The 18098-nt window shown below is 40.0% G+C and overlaps 1 protein-coding gene across 6 annotated transcripts in view; it reads right to left on the bottom strand.

Moving 5' to 3' along the window:
• Positions 1-18098, bottom strand: part of LOC144969954 (uncharacterized) — a 102728-nt gene that overhangs the window by 32221 nt on the left and 52409 nt on the right. For all 6 annotated transcript variants that reach the window (XM_078909045.1, XM_078909049.1, XM_078909044.1 and 3 more), the window contains one exon: positions 12447-18098. This exon is cut by the window's right edge and continues 655 nt beyond it. In XM_078909045.1, the coding sequence (XP_078765171.1) occupies positions 12447-18098 (5652 nt within the window). The remainder of the gene's footprint in view (positions 1-12446) is intronic.

The raw sequence follows: 18098 nt of genomic DNA, 5'->3' as shown, positions 1-18098 counted from the left end.
CACATTCATATTCACATCAATAGCAATAACGTGATGTCACGGCAACACATCTGTGTCAACAAGAACGTCAGTGACACATTATCCATGCAACCCACGTTAGAATTGTATGTCGTGACCTTCATTCGCTAACATTGGGTTTGCGTGACATTTCAATGGCAGACGATAGAGTCCGAAAAACTAGATGAACACGTGACCAACACAAAAACAAAATAAACAAACAAGCAAACAAATAAACAAACACACCAATTGTCCTAAACAAAATATACGACCCTCTCCAAAATAAAAAAAAAACCGGTTCGTTATTTCGTCGGTATGGACCGGATGTTAAAAACAAAAGTAGCCCTTCAGAGCGGAAGTCCCTTGTAAAGTGCATTGAGCACATTTGTGGCCCTTCGCCTCAAAACGGTATTAAGTCGGGTCGGTTAAGATATTAAAAATTGAATTCATAGCCAGAAATATCAGACTTGTATTGAGTTTGTGTGTTTTATTCAGGAGAATGGATACCCTATTGACGGGTGCTAATGCCAACACTTTATATTTTTTACAAGTTTAACATTTAATTTGGCTTTTAGGCATATGATTCATTCCGACATAATACCGTTTTGAGAAGATGGGTCACACTTAGTGGATATTGCTCTATATAAAGCTCAATTTATTTTTATTTTATATTTTATTAGGCCCATGGAGCCGAAATTTATCACGGTTTATATAGCGTGAAACAGATAATTAACAATTGCTTGCTACCCTTTGGATAGGACGCTGGTCTGTCTGAGACCGGTAATCAGAAGGTCTGAGGTTCGATCCCTAGTCGAGGGCGACGAGGGATTTTTTGGGATGTTTTTTTTTCTTCTATTTTTCTTTCTTACTTTGTCTGGCACTTATCATACACACTTGTTCAGTTCTTTATCGTATAGATAGTATGCGCTTGGCTAAGAAGCTCATAACATTGCCATCCGGAAGTATAACGGACCAACACACAAAACTATGTGTATCCATGAACGTTTATAGTCAGGTTAATACAGTTCAGTGATCATTACTCATAAACGCGGATGGCAAAAAAACAATAACAAAGACCTAAGTGACGTCATCTTCGAACTATCTATAGATAGTTCGAAGATGACGTCACTCAGGCCTTTGTTATTGTTTTTTGCCATCCGTGTTTATGAGTATTGCTCACTGAACTGTATTAACCCGATTATAAACGTTCATGGATACACACAGTTTTGTGTGTTGGTCCGTTCTACTTGTTATGAGCTTCTTAGCCAAGCGCATATTATCTATACCTACCGATGCCTGCTCCTTAATTTCTTACTAATATAAGATCCACGTTCAACGCTCTACAACTGTAGATTTTCAACAACAAAAAAATCTAGTTAAATGTAGAATATAGATATTAATCATTAGATTTCCGCATTCTGGAAAAAATACCTATTTAAAAATTTTGGTCAGAAAACTCGTCCTTCCGATATCAATCGATTTAAAACCCTCATCTTCGAAAAAAAAAAAAAAAACAAAAAAAAAAACAAAAAAACTCCCAAGCCTGTGGTTTAAGGCAGACCTCGCGGAGGTCCCAGTTTTGAGAGTATTTTTCCAAGATGTAGGTCATTCAAATCGATTGATATTTGAAAGACGAGTTTTCTAGCCAAAGTTTTTAATAAATGTGACCCATCGTCTCAAAACGGTATTATGTCGGATCGAACCAAATGCTTAAAAGCCGATTTTTAATGTTAAACTGGTCAGAAATATAAATTGTTGGCATTAGCACCCTAAAATAAGGTATACATTCTCCTCAATAAAACACAAAATCAACACAAATCTTGATATTTCTGGCTAAAAATTCAATTTTTTCAATATCTTAGCCATCCCGACTTCATACCGTTTTGAGGCGAAGGGTCACATATTATGGTATTCTGGAGTACGTCAGTTAACGGGAGAAGCCTGTGAATGCTGGGATCGGGTGTTTTGTGTTCGTGACAGGGAATTCAAAGGTGTGCATGTCAGGCACTAGCATTGGCTTTTCTTTTTATTCATAATTCAATTATAAACCACGCCTAAACTGCCGTAGTCTTGTTGAAAAACCCATATTTAGAAATTTGGCCAGAAAACTCGTCCTTCAAATATCGACCGATTTAAATGACCCTCGTCTTAGCAAAAACTTTCAAACCTGAGACTTCGAGAAGTCCCAGGTTTGAAAGTTTTTGCTAAGACGAGGGTCATTTAAATCGGTCGATATTTGAAGGACGAGTTTTCTGGCCAAATTTCTAAATATAGGTTTTTCCAGGGAAACGGCAGTAAAGTTATAACGTTACGGGTTTGAAAGAAAAAATAAAGAAAAACAAACAAAATTAAAAATAAATAAATAAATAAACTCCCAAAAAGCAGCTAGAAAATTTATAAAGGCAATATCCTCTCAATGTACTCAAAGCGCTTCACAAGTTTGGTCCCTCGCTAAAAATAACACTTAACATGTAGGACGGGACATGACACCTGTTAGGCGATATTTCATTTTTTCAGTAGGAAATATTATAATATTATACTGTCGTACTCTGGAAAAACGCTTATTTGAAAATTTGACCAGAAAACTCGTCTTTCAAATATCGATCGATTTAAATGACCTTCATCTTTGCAAAAACTCTCAAACCTGGGACCTTGACCTTGCGAGGTCTGCCTTAAATCCCTGGTTTGGATTCTTTAAATAAAATCCTTCATAGAAGGGAATGGGTTTGGGTTTTCGAACCTCTAAAAAGAATTTTTAAAAAAACAAAAACAAACAACAATAACAACAAAAACAAAACAAAACAAACAAATAACAACAAAAACAAAAAAAAACAAAAAAAACAAACTGAAATCTAAGTAGAAGCTACAATTCGATGCTAATGGTAAGCAACGACATGATAAGATACAAGAGCGTGCTAGGATTCCAGCGTGCTGTATGACAAAGTGTGTTGGAATTCAAGTGTGTTGTATGACAAAGTGTGTTGGAATTCCAGTGTGTCGTATGACAAAGGGTGTTAGAATTCCAGTGTGCTGTATGACAAAGTGTGTTAGAATTCCAGAGTGCTGTATGACAAAGTGTGTTAGAATTCCAGTATGCTGTATGACAAAGTGTGTTAGAATTCCAGTGTGTTGTATGACAAAGTGTGTTGGAATTCCAGTGTGTCGTATGACAAAGTGTGTTGGAATTCAAGTGTGCTGTATGACAAAGTGTGTTAGAATTCCAGCGTGCTGTATATATAGTGTGTTAGAATTCCAGTGTGCTGTATGACAAAGTGTGTTAGAATTCTAGTGTGCTGTATGACAAAGTGTGTTGGAATTCAAGTGTGCTGTATGACAAAGTGTGTTAGAATTTCAGCGTGCTGTATATATAGTGTGTTAGAATTCCAGCGTGCTGTATGACAAAGTGTGTTAGAATTCCAGCGTGCTGTATGACAAAGTGTGTTAGAATTCCAGTGTGATGTATGACAGAGTGTGTTAGAATTCCAGTGTGCTGTATGGCAGAGTTGTTAGAATTCCAGTGTGCTGTATGGCAGAGTTGTTAGAATTCCAGCGTGCCGTATGACAGAGTGTGTTAGAATTCCAGCGTGTCGTATGACAGAGTGTGTTAGAAGAATTCCAGCGTGCTGTATGACAGAGTGTGTTGGAATTCCAGCGTGCTGTATGACAGAGTGTGTTGGAATTCCAGCGTGTCGTATGACAGAGTGTGTTAGAATTCCAGCGTGTCGTATTGCAGAGCGTACTGTATTTTGCCTTAATATTCAAGCTGTGCAGTCTAGTTCACTCCAGATCGACCTGGTGGGTCACCTTTTAATCCATGGATATGTGGAGTCATTTGTTTTCTTGCCAAAACATAGAAAGGCATTTTGCAATTGTACGCGAGAACGTATTTTTCCAATTAAATTCCAACAAACATTGGAAAAATAAGCCGCTTTCTTTTTGTATTTTCAATATCGAATATACAACACACTGTTTTGTTTTCTCCACGATATATACAGATAAATGTAAATATTACAGTTTGTAAATAAAACACGGGGATTTGTTTACAAAATGTTGATCAATACAATCAAAGAGCGTGTAGGTAACGATTGTTATGTTACCAAGAGCTCTCACTTCCCGCTTTTGGTGAAGCCACGCACCTTCCGTCTTCTACTCGTATTTTCTTCATTGTATCAGTAAGCCTAGCGCGCATGATACACGCGGAGCACACCCACCTCGCTCTCTCGCCTGGCACGCGACAATAGCATTGCGGTTAAGAGAAGTGAGAGCTCTTGGTAACTACGTTACCCTACACACTCTTTGATACAACTAAACAATTGTCTAGATACATGTGTGTTTACAAAAAATAACAATTATGATTATTGACATAATTTTAACTGCGACGCGTGGCGTAAATATAAATATTGAAAGTAAGGGGACATGTCTTAGTGCATATGTGTACAGGTCTGCTGACACAACACAATTATGGGCCTGATTTTTGACATTCTTGTTGTTATCTGTTATAGGTAATATTTTAAAATTGTATAAATTGAGCTTTTATATATAGCGCAATATCCACTAAACGTGCTCAAAGCGCTTTACAAGGGGTCCCTGTCCAACAGCAACATTTAACATTTAGGACAAGACATGATGCCTGTAAGGCGATATTATAACTTTTTTCGGACAGAGAAAACGCTGTTAACGGCCAGGTACTCATTTTACACCTGAGTACGGTGAGAGAAAGTGAATAAAAAGCCTTTTCCAAGGACCCGGCGTTGCGCCGAGCGAGACTCGAACCTTGAAGCTTCCGATCCGAAAGCGAGTGTCATACCTCAAGACAACATACCCTTGATAACCAAACGCAATTTTAGGGCCTAATTTAACACAGTTCTAAAAGACTACTTTGTGTTTGGTTTGAGTGTATTTTCATCACAACAACGAGACCATAGCAATTTGGGTTATCAGACCTGCAAATAAGTAGACGTCGAATAAATTTCGTAATCTGCCTTAGGTAAGATAAGATAAGATAGATAAGATAAGATAATGTAAGAAAAGATAAGATAAGATAGAAAAGATAAGATAAGATAAGATAAGATAGATAAGATAAGATAATGTAAGATAAGATAAGATAAGATAAGATAAGATAAGATAAGATAAGGTAAGATAGGATAAGATAAGATAAGGTAAGGTAAGATAAGATAAGATATTGTAAGATAAGATAAGATAAGATAATGTAAGATAATATAAGACAGGCAACGCTTTAATACACTACAGGTTATCTGATAATTTAATACTAAGAATAGTCTACTTTTAAGAGAAGGAGAGAGGGAGAGAGAGAGAGAGAGAGAGAGAGAGAGAGAGAGAGAGAGAGAGAGAGAGAGAGGGGGGAGAGAGAGAGAGAAGGAGAGAGAGAGAGAAGGAGGAGAGAGAGAGAGAGGAAGAGAGAGAGGAGAGAGAGAGAGGAGAGAGAGGGAGAGAGAGAGAGGAGAGAGAGAGAGAGAGAGAGAGAGAGAGAGAGAGAGAGAGGAAACAGAGAGAGAGAGAGAGAGAGAGAGAGAGAGAGACAGAGAAAGAGGAGAGGGAGGGGGGGGGGGTTGCAAAATAGCAATGATTCAACGCGTCTTACGTGAAAGACATTTAAAGAATAACATTTTAATGTCATCATGACCTGGAGAGTCAAAAAAGGTGTGTGTGTGTGTGTGGGGGGGGGGGGGGGGGGGGCTGAGGGGGGAGGAGGGGGAGATTGGTGAAAATCATAAAAACAAAATCCATTTAACATTTAGTTTCAAAATAACAATCTGTTCGTTGGTTTGAATTGACTGCTGTGCTGGATTCCAAGTCAATATATAATAAAGCTATTCATTTCAACCGTTTTTTTTCTCTTTCAGCTACGGAATAACGTGGTCGGAGTAATGAAGAAAGAAATTCGTTTCTTTATGTCGGGTTTATTTTCGCAGGTAATTTCTATGGGGTTCGATTCAATCTGGCAGGTATCAAAGATTTAATTAATCCACGAACTTTCAAGCGATTAGAAAAAAGATCACAGTGGCACAAAGCTGCTAGAAGCTGTGGACTGTAAAATGTCAGAAACAAACATGAATATAACGGCTTCAAAAAATAGAAACAAAATACCAAACACGGAACGTTTCAGGCTCAAAACCCTTCTTCAGCCAACAACAACAACAACAAAAAACAAAACATGAAAGACTAAATACAATTCGATTTGGATTATTAACTATCAACATTTCTTCTTGGTTCCATGCTGGCAGTTCGGATATCATATTATCTCTTCCATTCTCCCATTCAAGCCTAACACCGACTGTATCCGTTGTTTACCCGGGTTACTTTTACACCATGTCTATTTATTACATTTTATTCTGAGACAAATTATAGGCGTAGGATCAAAGCTAATGTTTTTTTTAGTTTTTACATGTCGATGGTAGTTGAATACAACTATCCATGTACTTGCTCATTTTTAATACATTTTGTTTCCAATTTTAAAAAGTAGCAAAAGTCTCTAGGATTGAGTGATTTAAACATACAGAGATCTATGTCAAACCACCGACGATATTTACCTGGCTATCCTCCTTTACTGTTCCTAACATACCTGTCACTTCCTCAACACCTACCCCCCCCCCCCCCTACCCCCTTTATTTTCCCCCAAAAGGACCTCAAATCCCCCTAAACATCGGGCCCTTCCCTATTACCATCCCAATGGCCCTATCAACCACCATCTATTTTACCTTATTCTGAAAACCAAACAAAACAGAACAAAACAACTTATTTAAAATTTTGGCCCGAAAACTCGTCCTTAACTATACTATTATCAATCGATTAAAATGACACTCATCTTGACAAACACTCTGGAACCTGGGACTTCAAGAAAGACTCCGCAAACTCCCAGGTTTGAGAAGTTTTCGCCAAGCTGAGAGCCATTTTAATCGATTTGTTTGTTTGTTTTTAGGTGTTTAACGGCGCTTTCGACACTATGTAGGTCATTTAAGCGCCCGTTTCTGTCTTTTATCAATTTTTATCGGCCTTGAGGGGCGGGCCATAGCTGCTCAATTGTGTACTGATATTTGAAGGACGAGTTTTCTGGTCAAAATTTTAAATTAGTGTTTAAATTATTTTTTCCAGCAAAGTTAAAGCAGCGTTCTGACCCGTCCCAGGGGGGACAATCTTTATAGGTGTCCCTTTTAACTGAAATCACTCGACCATGACGCAGTTAAATTATAACATTAGAAACTGGCTCGGCGAGATGTCTGCTTTAGCCTTAACGGTCACTTGGCGGAAAACAGAGAGAAGATCAAAAAGTAAATAGAATAGGGAAATAAAAGCAATAAATAAATTCGAGAGAAAATATTATTCTGGAATTCAAGCCCTGGAGCCTGTCGTTTATAATACTATTTCTACTCTATTTATTCTTTTTCAACAGTATAAATATAGAATTTATTTTCCGATGTTTTAAAATACCCAGTAGGAATTTAAACCTTGAAGCTTTCACAGCTTAATAATTTAAAAAATGAAATCCCTTTTATTCTTCCACAAGAGGAAATTTGTTTTTAGGGTCTATACCAAAGGAGGGCTGAAATAAAACTTTAAAACTTGGGCTTATTAATAGGGCAATATCCACTAAACGTGCCCAAAGCGCTTTACAAGGAGTCCCTGACCAACAGCAACACGTAACGTGTAGAACGAGACATGACACGTGTTAGGCGGGATTACAATTTTTTTTCCGGCAGAGGCTGTTAACGGCCACGTACTCATTTAAAACCTGAGTACGGTGAGAGAATGTGAGTAAAGGGCCTTTTCCGAGGATTCGACTATGCACCGAGCGGGGCTCGAATCCAGGACCTTCCGATCCTGATCGGAAGCGAGTGTTATACCACAAGACCACATAGCCACGTATGTTTAGTCCATTGAAAGTGCTCAAAAAGTATCGTTTGCTATAGGGAATGAGATTAGCGGAAGAGTAGCGTCCCTTGATTGGATGTCACCGGCGGAAAAGTTATTAGAGAGAGAACGTCATGTTGGTTGTGCGCATGAGTCTCTCGTCCTCGCTTCCGGTGAAAGCGGCATGAGACACTTCACCGAAAGCGAGGACGAGAGAGACGCATGCGCAAAACCATTTTGACGTTCTCTCTGTAAGGTGACGTCCAATCAAGGGACGCTACTTTTCCGCTAATCTCATTCCCTATAATCGCTTCTGAGTACCGTACGTATCCGGAAAGTGCGGCTATGTGGTCTAGTGGTATGACACTCGCTTTCGGATCGGAAGGTCCTGGGTTCGAGCCTCACGCTCGGCTCATTGTTGGTGTCCTTGGAAAAGGCTCGTTACTCACATTCTCTCACCGTGCTCAGGTGTAAAATGAGTACCTGGCCGTTAACAGCGTTGTCTTTGTCTGCAAAATTGTAATATCGCCTAACAGGCGTCATGTCCCGTCCTACATGTTAAATGTTGCTGTTGACCAGTACCCCTTGTAAAGCACTTTGAGCACATTTAGTGGTTATTGCGCTATATAAAGCTCAATTTTCAATTTTAAAGTGGCCATCTTGCCTCCAGGATTTGAATAGACAGGGGTCATTCACTTGAATGTCAAAATAAGAATGTATTGTGTACAGCGCTTTTAGCACATTTAGTGGATATTGCGCTATATAAAGCTCAATTTTTTTTCTTTTTTCTTTTTTTGGATTCACCATAGCGAGATGGTTATGATTGGCTAAGCTTTCCAGTCTACACGTTCAAATGTCATATGTGACCCATCGTCTCAAAACGGTATTATGTCGGAATGAACTATATGCTTAAATGCCGAATTAAATGTTAAACTGGTCAAAAATTTAAATTGTTGGTAAAAGCACCCTAAAATATTGTATCCATTCTCCTCAATAAAATATATAAACTCAACACAAATCTGATATTTCTGGCTAGAACTTAAATTTTCAGCATCTTAACCAACCCGACTTAATACCGTTTTGAGCGGGAGGGTCACATATCCGACTGATCTTGTCAATGATTTGGTTGGCTAACACGGGATGTTATTGTGTAGTCTTGTCTGATTATGTCCTGTGTGTTTATTGAATCGCGAACGGCCATGAATCGGCCTGGAAGAACATCGTTGACAAGTTTTTGTCAACAGGCGATGTACACACACATACACACACACACACACACACATACACACACACACACACACACACACACATCTATACAAATAGAAAACACATCTTATATATAGATAGAATGCGCTTGGCCAAGGAGTTCACAACATTGCCATCCGGAAGTATAACGGACCAACACACAAACTCTGTGTAACCATGAACTTTTATTGTCTGGTTAATAGATAGTATGCAGATGACGTCACTCAGGCCTTTGTTATTGTTTTTGCCATCCGCGTTTGTGAGTTGTTCTCACTAAACTGTATTAACCAGACTATAAAAGTTCATGGTTACACAGAGTTTGTGTGTTGGTCCGTTATACTTCCGGATGGCAATGTTGTGAACTCCTTGGCCAAGCGCATTCTATCTATTGTCTGGTTAATACAGTTTAGTGAGAACAACTCACAAACGCGGATGGCAAAAACAATAACAAAGGCCCGAGTGACGTCATCTGCATACTATCTATACACAAGCATCATGCAGAATCCGGAAAAGAAATAAACAGAGTGTAGTTGACAACAGCCCAAAACGCTCTGACCAACGTGTTCTTATTTGAAGGTCTGATAACAGAAATACTTATGGGCTCTTTATTGTAATGGGAATATTCTCAAACAAAGGCAGAATATTGTCTACTACAGCAATGTTTTTAAATCAAGCCCATAATTGCGTTCGGTTATCAGAACTGCGAAAATGTGCACCTAGACCCTGACCCATCTATAGATAGTATGCAGATGACGTCACTCAGGCCTTTGTTATTGTTTTTGCCATCCGCGTTTGTGAGTTGTTCTCACTAAACTGTATTAACCAGACTATAAAAGTTCATGGTTACACAGAGTTTGTGTGTTGGTCCGTTATACTTCCGGATGGCAATGTTGTGAACTCCTTGGCCAAGCGCATTCTATCTATTGTCTGGTTAATACAGTTTAGTGAGAACAACTCACAAACGCGGATGGCAAAAACAATAACAAAGGCCCGAGTGACGTCATCTGCATACTATCTATACACAAGCATCATGCAGAATCCGGAAAAGAAATAAACAGAGTGTAGTTGACAACAGCCCAAAACGCTCTGACCAACGTGTTCTTATTTGAAGGTCTGATAACAGAAATACTTATGGGCTCTTTATTGTAATGGGAATATTCTCAAACAAAGGCAGAATATTGTCTACTACAGCAATGTTTTTAAATCAAGCCCATAATTGCGTTCGGTTATCAGAACTGCGAAAATGTGCACCTAGACCCTGACCCATCTATAGATAGTATGCAGATGACGTCACTCAGGCCTTTGTTATTGTTTTTGCCATCCGCGTTTGTGAGTTGTTCTCACTAAACTGTATTAACCAGACTATAAAAGTTCATGGTTACACAGAGTTTGTGTGTTGGTCCGTTATACTTCCGGATGGCAATGTTGTGAACTCCTTGGCCAAGCGCATTCTATCTATATTTATCTTAGCTTACCCCTTCCCACATCTCTCCCTCCCTCTCTCTCTCTCTCTCTCTCTCTCTCTCTCTCTCTCTCTCTCTCTCTCTATCTATCTATCTATCTATCTATATATATATATATATATATATATATATATATATATATATATATATATATATATATATATATATATATATATCTCAATCTCTCCCATTCCCTCGTACACATCCATCCATCCATCCATCCATCCGTCCGTCCGTCCGTCCGTCCGTCCATCCGTCCATCCATCCATCCATCCATCCATCCATCCATCCATCTATCTATCTATCTATCTATCTATTTATATATCTATTTATCTATCTATCTATCTATCTATCTATCTATCTATCTATCTATCTATCTATCTATCTATCTATCTATCTATCTCACTGTATCTTCCCCATTCGAATACTAACTCGTACTTACTCATTACAACATAAATATTACTAACTCTGTGTCTCACATTTCTACCCAATTCAATCCAATTCAATAGAGAATGAGATTAGCGGAAGAGTAGCGTCCCTTGATTGGACGTCACCGGTGGAGAAGTTATTTGTAAATAAACCAAGTACAAGCCAAGCGCTCCAGATACAAAATGTATTAATCACATTTCTGTACATAAATGGATAACGTTGATTATGATATGCATTTTTGTACAGAAATATGAATAATAAATTTTGTATTTGAAGCGCTTGGCTTGTAGTTGGTTTGTTTACAAATAACTTTTCCCCTAGTGACGTCCAATCAAGGGACGCTACTCTTCCGCTAATCTCATTCCCTATATTATCATGTTATCCCATACTTTTCATACATCAACTTTAGAATCGTCATCCAGTTTGTATCAAATTGCCTCCTATTAAATCCTAGTGAAGGTAACCCCCCCCCCCCCCCCTCTCCTGGAATTATAGATAATTCTGTAATGTTCTCATTGTGCAAATTATGAGGGAAGGAAATTAGGCATAAAAGACTTGTTGGAGTCATAAAGGGGAGACAATCAAAGCGTAAATATCATTTTTTCATAGTTTACAAATGGCAAAACCGCCGTACTCGGAACAACACATTTGTAAAATTTAGACCAGAAAACTCGTCCTTCAAACATATCGATCGAATATGGTGGCCCTCATATGGCCTGGCCCCTATCTTTCCAATAAAAAAGGAAGATAGATAAAATAAATAAACAAGTAAATCAATACCCTGTCAATTGGGAAGTCTGACATTTGCGAGTTTTTCTGGGGGTTTTTTTTTTTTGTTTTTTTTTTTCGTTTTTGTTTTTGGTGTTTTTCGTTGTTTATTTTTTGTTTGTTTGTTGTTTTTTTTGTGTGGTTTTTTGTTGTTGTTGTTGTTTTGTTTTTGTTTGTTTTTTTGGGGGGGGGGGGGTTTTGGTTTTTATTTGCTTGTTTATTTTTTGTTGTTGTTGTTATTTAGTTATTTTGTTTGTTTGTTTTAGTTGAAAGACGGGTTTATTTTCATACATCGATAATTGAAGGACGATTTTGTTGACCAAAATTGTACAAACACGTTTTTCCAGAGTGCTAGAAAAGTGACAATCCGTTTGCCTTGGTTGGAGTGAGGAAATGCCAAAGTTAAAAGAATGTTATTGTGTGTTACAACAAGCATTATAATAAGCCATAATTCTTATATAATGGCGTTATTTACCGCTGGTGTGGTGTTATTATTGCTGCTGTTTCTGTGATGATGATGATGATGATGATGATGATGATGATGATGATGACGACGACGATGATGATGATGATGATGATGATGATGATGATGATGATGATGATGATGATGATGATGATGATGATGTTTACGATAACGATGACCATCGACGACAACAATAATAATAAAACACTTACCAGCTTTGGCGGAAGTCTTGTACTTCTGGGTCATACTATCCACCTGGTCATACGTAATATCCTGCGTCACGTGTCTGGACATTTCTTGCTGTTCTTCCTCCCTCCTGAGGGCCGCCATCAGATCGCTGTCACTGGCGTACAGCGGGTTGTCTTTGCCCAGGTGGAAACTGTTATCAAACAAATTCACATTTTCCTCGAACTCGTCCTCGAAATGGCTCGAGTCATCCATCTTATTTTGGATCAATATCTTACCCCGGAGAACACGCATGTCCGTGCTCACGGAGTCGTCCAAAAACTGCTCGGGCAAATCCGGTTCCGTGCGGATTTCGTAGATCCTCTCCACGCGTTCAAATTTCTTTTTCATGCTTTCGTTTTCCCCATCGGAGCTGAACATATCCGTTCCCCTGCCGGAGTCCGGCGAGGCCTGGACGGGGATTTGTGTATACGACGGTTGCGTTGCTTCTCTGACGTAGTAGACAGATTTTTCCATTGCTTGGGATGACGTGAAGTCTGATCTCTGTTGGGACATTCGTTCACTCTGAGAGTTCGAGTTCTGGATGATGAAGTTTTGGTCGTATCTCTCGGGATGTTGTTCGTTGATGTCGATGGTTGACTTGAACCAGCCTGCTGGATGAGCTTGGTGATCGTCGACGGTATTTTTCACCACGTACGTTTTGTTTCCTTTCTTCTGTTTGCTGCTCCTCACGAGGGTGGGTGTCAGATTGTACGGGCCGCTGCCCTCCATGTCCGAGCTGGACTCGTCACTGCTTGACCCCACACTTCGTGCTCTGCCTGTCCTCCACATTCTCCTACTCGCCACGTCATCATTGGTTTGGAACACCTTAAGGCCATTGCTTAAACTGTCCACGGATTTTGTCCTGTAGAGTCTTTGGGCTGGCTCTGGGAATTCATCATCAAACCGACCTTTTTCTTTGATCCCATTTTTGTCCAGATCGAGTTGAATGACCGTTTTGTGTCGCTTTGAAGATGAAGGAAGTGTGCTGTAATGGGATGGGATTGTTCTCTGTTCTAACTTGGTGACATGAGCCTGTTCGAAAGATTTGGAGTGAGACTGGAATGGTTTAGGGCTTGAGTGGGCCCTGACACTGCCACTATCGATGAAGTTGTTTGAAGAATTATTGATGACTTTGTATCGCCTTCTCTTCCCTCGTGTGTCGGTTTCAAATCGCCTGCTGTCTACCTCGTAGTATTGGTCATCGTCCGAGAATGAATTGTCCTGGTAACTCGATGATCGATTTGTCATAACACGATATCGATTATCGGGGCTCTCCGATCCGGATCTGGAGTAGGCGCCATCTACGTTGTCCGAGTCTAAAACCACACGGGTTACCGTTCTGTAGTGTTTGGAATCCTCGTCGGAAGAGTTGTCTCTCTTGAGAGATAGTTGGGCGTTCTTGAAAAATCGTTCTGGACTGTGGTGCTTGATCTTTCCAGAAACTTTTGTTTTACTTCTTCCGCGATCGCTTTGACTGGGGTTTGATACGACGTATGTCTTAGAAGAGTGGTCAGTGTTGGTTCTGTTATCAAATAGGGTCTTTCTGTTCTTCCCTCCTATAATTATATCACCTGTTATGCTTTCTTTCTTTGTATAAATCAAATCTGACGTGCTGTCTTGGCTAGTATCGTAATCTCGCGAGACTTTGAGAGAACTCTTTTTTGGCGTGACGCTTTTAACCACATAATGCTTTCTGTTTTCCTCGTCGGATGAAGAGTGGGTAAGTTCCGCTGTTGTGGTTACTTGTGGTTGTTCTAGGACAGGGAAATCTATTTTCATGTCAACTTTTTCGCCTACGAGAGCTGTAGTTGTGGTCTGGACCGTGACTGGAGTGGTCCTGAATGGGGCAACATTTCCATGACCTTGGTTGACGTTTACGGTGAGAGGCTGAAATGGCTGGATTGATTGCGAACCTCTGATGACGTTAAATCCGGTGTTGTATTGAGAATCAAGACTGTTATCTCCACTGGGTGTGTTTGAATATGAAGTATACATTTTTTGGTTTGGGGTGTTTAGATTTGTAACAACGAGAGAACTTCTATATCCACTTTCAGCGCCTCCTCCAACCGTGTAAGGATCGCTGTTGCCAGAATTCCAAGTTTGAGACGCGTCAAATCTTCCATCTACCTGAGTATCGACAGCCACCGTAGAGTTGTTCAAAAGATTGTTATTGAATCCATGTCCTGAGAAATTGATGTTGTTGTTTGTAAATCCACCGCCAATGTCGTTCTCTTGATGTACGACAATGGAGTTAGGATTTCTAGTTATTGTGGATGTTGAAAATGACTCGTCCTGAGTGCTGTAGGTTTGGGAATGAGATTGTGTCACGACGTTGTTGCTTTGGTCAAAATTAGGATCTGTGGACAGATATGCCGAGATGACTTCCCTGGCTTTCGAATCGTTGACAGCTGAGTCGTCCACGTACAATTCGGCAGGTCTTTCATGATGTACGGGCTGCTGGTAAGACGTGTGTTGGGAAGAGCTGGATGTTTCAAAACTTGTGTAGTTGTCGCCTTCGTAGCTTTGGACTCGTGGTTGTTGTGTGTTGATTTCTTGAAGGGCATACACATCCCCTGAATTGTCTTGGATCAGATACACATCGGAATCATTTGATCCAGTTTGGCTAGACGAAATGTGTGGGGAATCCTGATGGGCGCCTCCACGCCTGTGTATATTGAATGAGGACACTTTTCCTACAACGGCAGTCATGGTGCTCTCTTTAGACTCCTGCTCGAAATCCAATGAATCTTTTTGAGTAGGCGGCGAGGAGGAGGAAGAGGCTTCCCCTTCAGATTCACTGACGATATGTTTTGAATTTTTATCCCCAGAAGTTTGGTTTTCGTTCAAAACATCAACAACAGAATCCTCTACTACCCAGGAGCTAGGGCCGCTACCACTTTTTCTCCACTTTCTACTCGAACCGGAAGAACGCCTTATAACGTTTGAACTTCCACTGTTTTTGAAAGACGGTGTGCGGGGGCTACTGTTTTTATCGTCCTTGTCACTTTCGAATTGATCTCGCACTGATCTGAATGACTCTCTCGATGTAATAATTGCCCCTGTTTGACTTTCCTCACCAGGATTAACAGCTGTATCGTCGTTAGACTTAGAGACCAGTTCAGCCCTGCTAGTTAAAATTTGGTCCACTTCTAGCTTATCCTCATTAGCGCTAGCATCATTTCCAGAAACATCTGTTTCCTCTTTCCGATTTTCTGATGTGGAGGACGAGAAGAAGTCAACATTAAAAGATGTTTCTCGTGTGTTTTTAATTTTTTTGCTGGCGCGTATCACTTTTGTGTCATTCTCTATTTGACTATTAGCACTACTGCTGATCTGAGAACTGATACTACTACTTCTACTGGAGCGATTTTCCTCAGCGTCGTTATTGCTACTCTTATCCTTCACTCCCGTATCTTTCAATGATGATTGCGGTGACAACTGGCGATGCAATTCCTGTATCTCTTCTTCTATATTAGGTTTTGAATGGCTTGATAAACTGCTTTCATTGTTATCGGACACTGCAGCAGAGTGCGCACTAGAATTAAATTGGTGCGATTCAGTGCGCTGTACCAGTGTCACATCCTGTTTACCAGTTTCTAGAGAATTGTTGATTTTATTGTTTCTATTCATAAACTCGTTCGTTGTCACTTTATTCTCATTGTTATTTTCACTTACCCCACTAGAAATAATGTTATCCGTTGAATTTAACTTATTCCTGTTTTTTAAGAAATTTGAGGAAGGATCGTTTTTAATCTGAATCCCATCCAAAATAGAAAGAAATTCATCGCCACTGTTTTCCGTTACAGAATTAACACATGTAGCAGTCGACGTGTCTCCATTACTCTCCAAAGTTTTATGATCATTGCCCTCTGTCTGTGTTTGTGAATGCGAAAGAATTGGGCGTTTATTTGTTTGAATGTCGTCTGTCATTGCACCGTGTCTCTCTTTTTCCTCCATCCCCCCTTCCCTGCCTCTCACATCACCCCCACCACCACCACCACCACCATCATCATCATCATTACTTCTCATACCGCTCCACACCCTTGAGGAATGAGCAAACACGTCGAGCCTGCTTCCCTCCCTTGTTTGACTTTGTAAGTTTTTCAAAAGTTGCATGTTGACATTAGCCGAGTGCTCAGGTCGGTTCAGCGACTCATCTGTAAGGAAAGAATTTTTCAACGGTGGTGTAACCGTTTCTTCGTTGTTTTCCTCCGCTCGGGAGATTATGTAACTTGTTGAGGTGCTTGTTTGTGATGTAGATACTTTGTTTTTATTGCCTTCCGGTCGTAACACACCACTGACGTCAGGAATATCGGCCATGTTGTTTCCATTTCTTGCAGTGATCGTCTTTCCATCATCAGTATCATTTCCAATGACATGTGGTGAAATGTCAACAGTTACCCATGAGTCATCTTCACATTTTAAAAACACATTTTGATTAACGCTATCGCTACCGCCATCTTTGATGGGCACACTGGAAGTGGTAGAACTCGACTCCCATGCATTGCTATTTACTCCATCGCTGTCTTTGCGTTTACGTATATTATTATTATTATTATTAATTTCGTTTTCAGATGTGGTGATTTTAAACGTATCACTCGACATAGATGGGACTCCACCAGATTTTATGTCAAGTATTGCCTGGTCTGTATGTAATTCATCGTGATGGGAGTTTTTTTCACAGCCAGTTTCATCCAAACCCGTTTTGAATGAACCATTATTTATAGCATGGGCCTGGTGGGAGAGATTTGAATCGTCGTTGTAATTATTGGTTGTAGGTGAATGTGTGTAAGCATGAGAATTTGACGCTTCGGTGATTTCACATAGAGTTATATTGTCAACAGAAATAGGTTTATACGTAGATTCTGATCTGACCGTTTCTTTATTTATGTCTTTATCGCTTTTACTCGTCCTTCTATCCAGTCTATTCCTGCTTTCTCTGGAAACACCATCCGAGTTATTTCCCTTTGACATAATAAGTTTGAAGACACCTTCATTTTCGGCTCGTTCCTGCATTTGTTTACCTTCTTGCAAGTCGCCATTTTTATTCGTCTGAACCCTCGCTGTCATATTTGGCCTTTCCAGCTCTGTCTTGTCTCGTGTTTCCTCTTCACACGATTTTGCAGAGTTTGTGTTAGTTTTTGTGAAACCTTCATCACTATCCGGGCCATTGTTCGATCGGGTGGGGAGAGTTGCAGTTGATTGCTGTTCCAAATTGTTCTCTGTGTTTTCCTCGGTATTTGAATTCTCCGTGACATTATGCTGACGTGCGGATGGCCTATGCATGCTGCTTTGTCTGCTTAGAATCAACTTTTCCTGAATCACTTTGCTGGCTGCAATGAAATCTAATTTGTCATCGAAATCCTCCCTTTGAACATATTTACGACGTTCATCTTGTTGTGTTTGTTCACTGTTGCAGTCAACATTACCGTTACTCATATAAACACAATCATCATTCGGACCGCCGTATCCCGTCACCTTTTCCTCGTTCTCTGCATTCCACCCGGTAAAAAGCGTCGCCAAATCTTCAACAGTCCCGGGTTTAATTTGCTGGCGGACTGTTTTGGTATTCTCTTTATACTTTGACACTCTCGGACCGTCCCTTTTCTTTTTCTTCTTGACTCTCGCAGCGGTTC

Source organism: Berghia stephanieae, chromosome 4, assembly GCF_034508935.2.
Source record: "Berghia stephanieae isolate SIO BIC M18660-M18661 chromosome 4, UCSD_Bste_1.3, whole genome shotgun sequence".
NCBI classification, from domain to species: Eukaryota; Metazoa; Mollusca; class Gastropoda; order Nudibranchia; family Aeolidiidae; genus Berghia; species Berghia stephanieae.
This window is presented reverse-complemented; position numbering and strand designations above follow the sequence as displayed.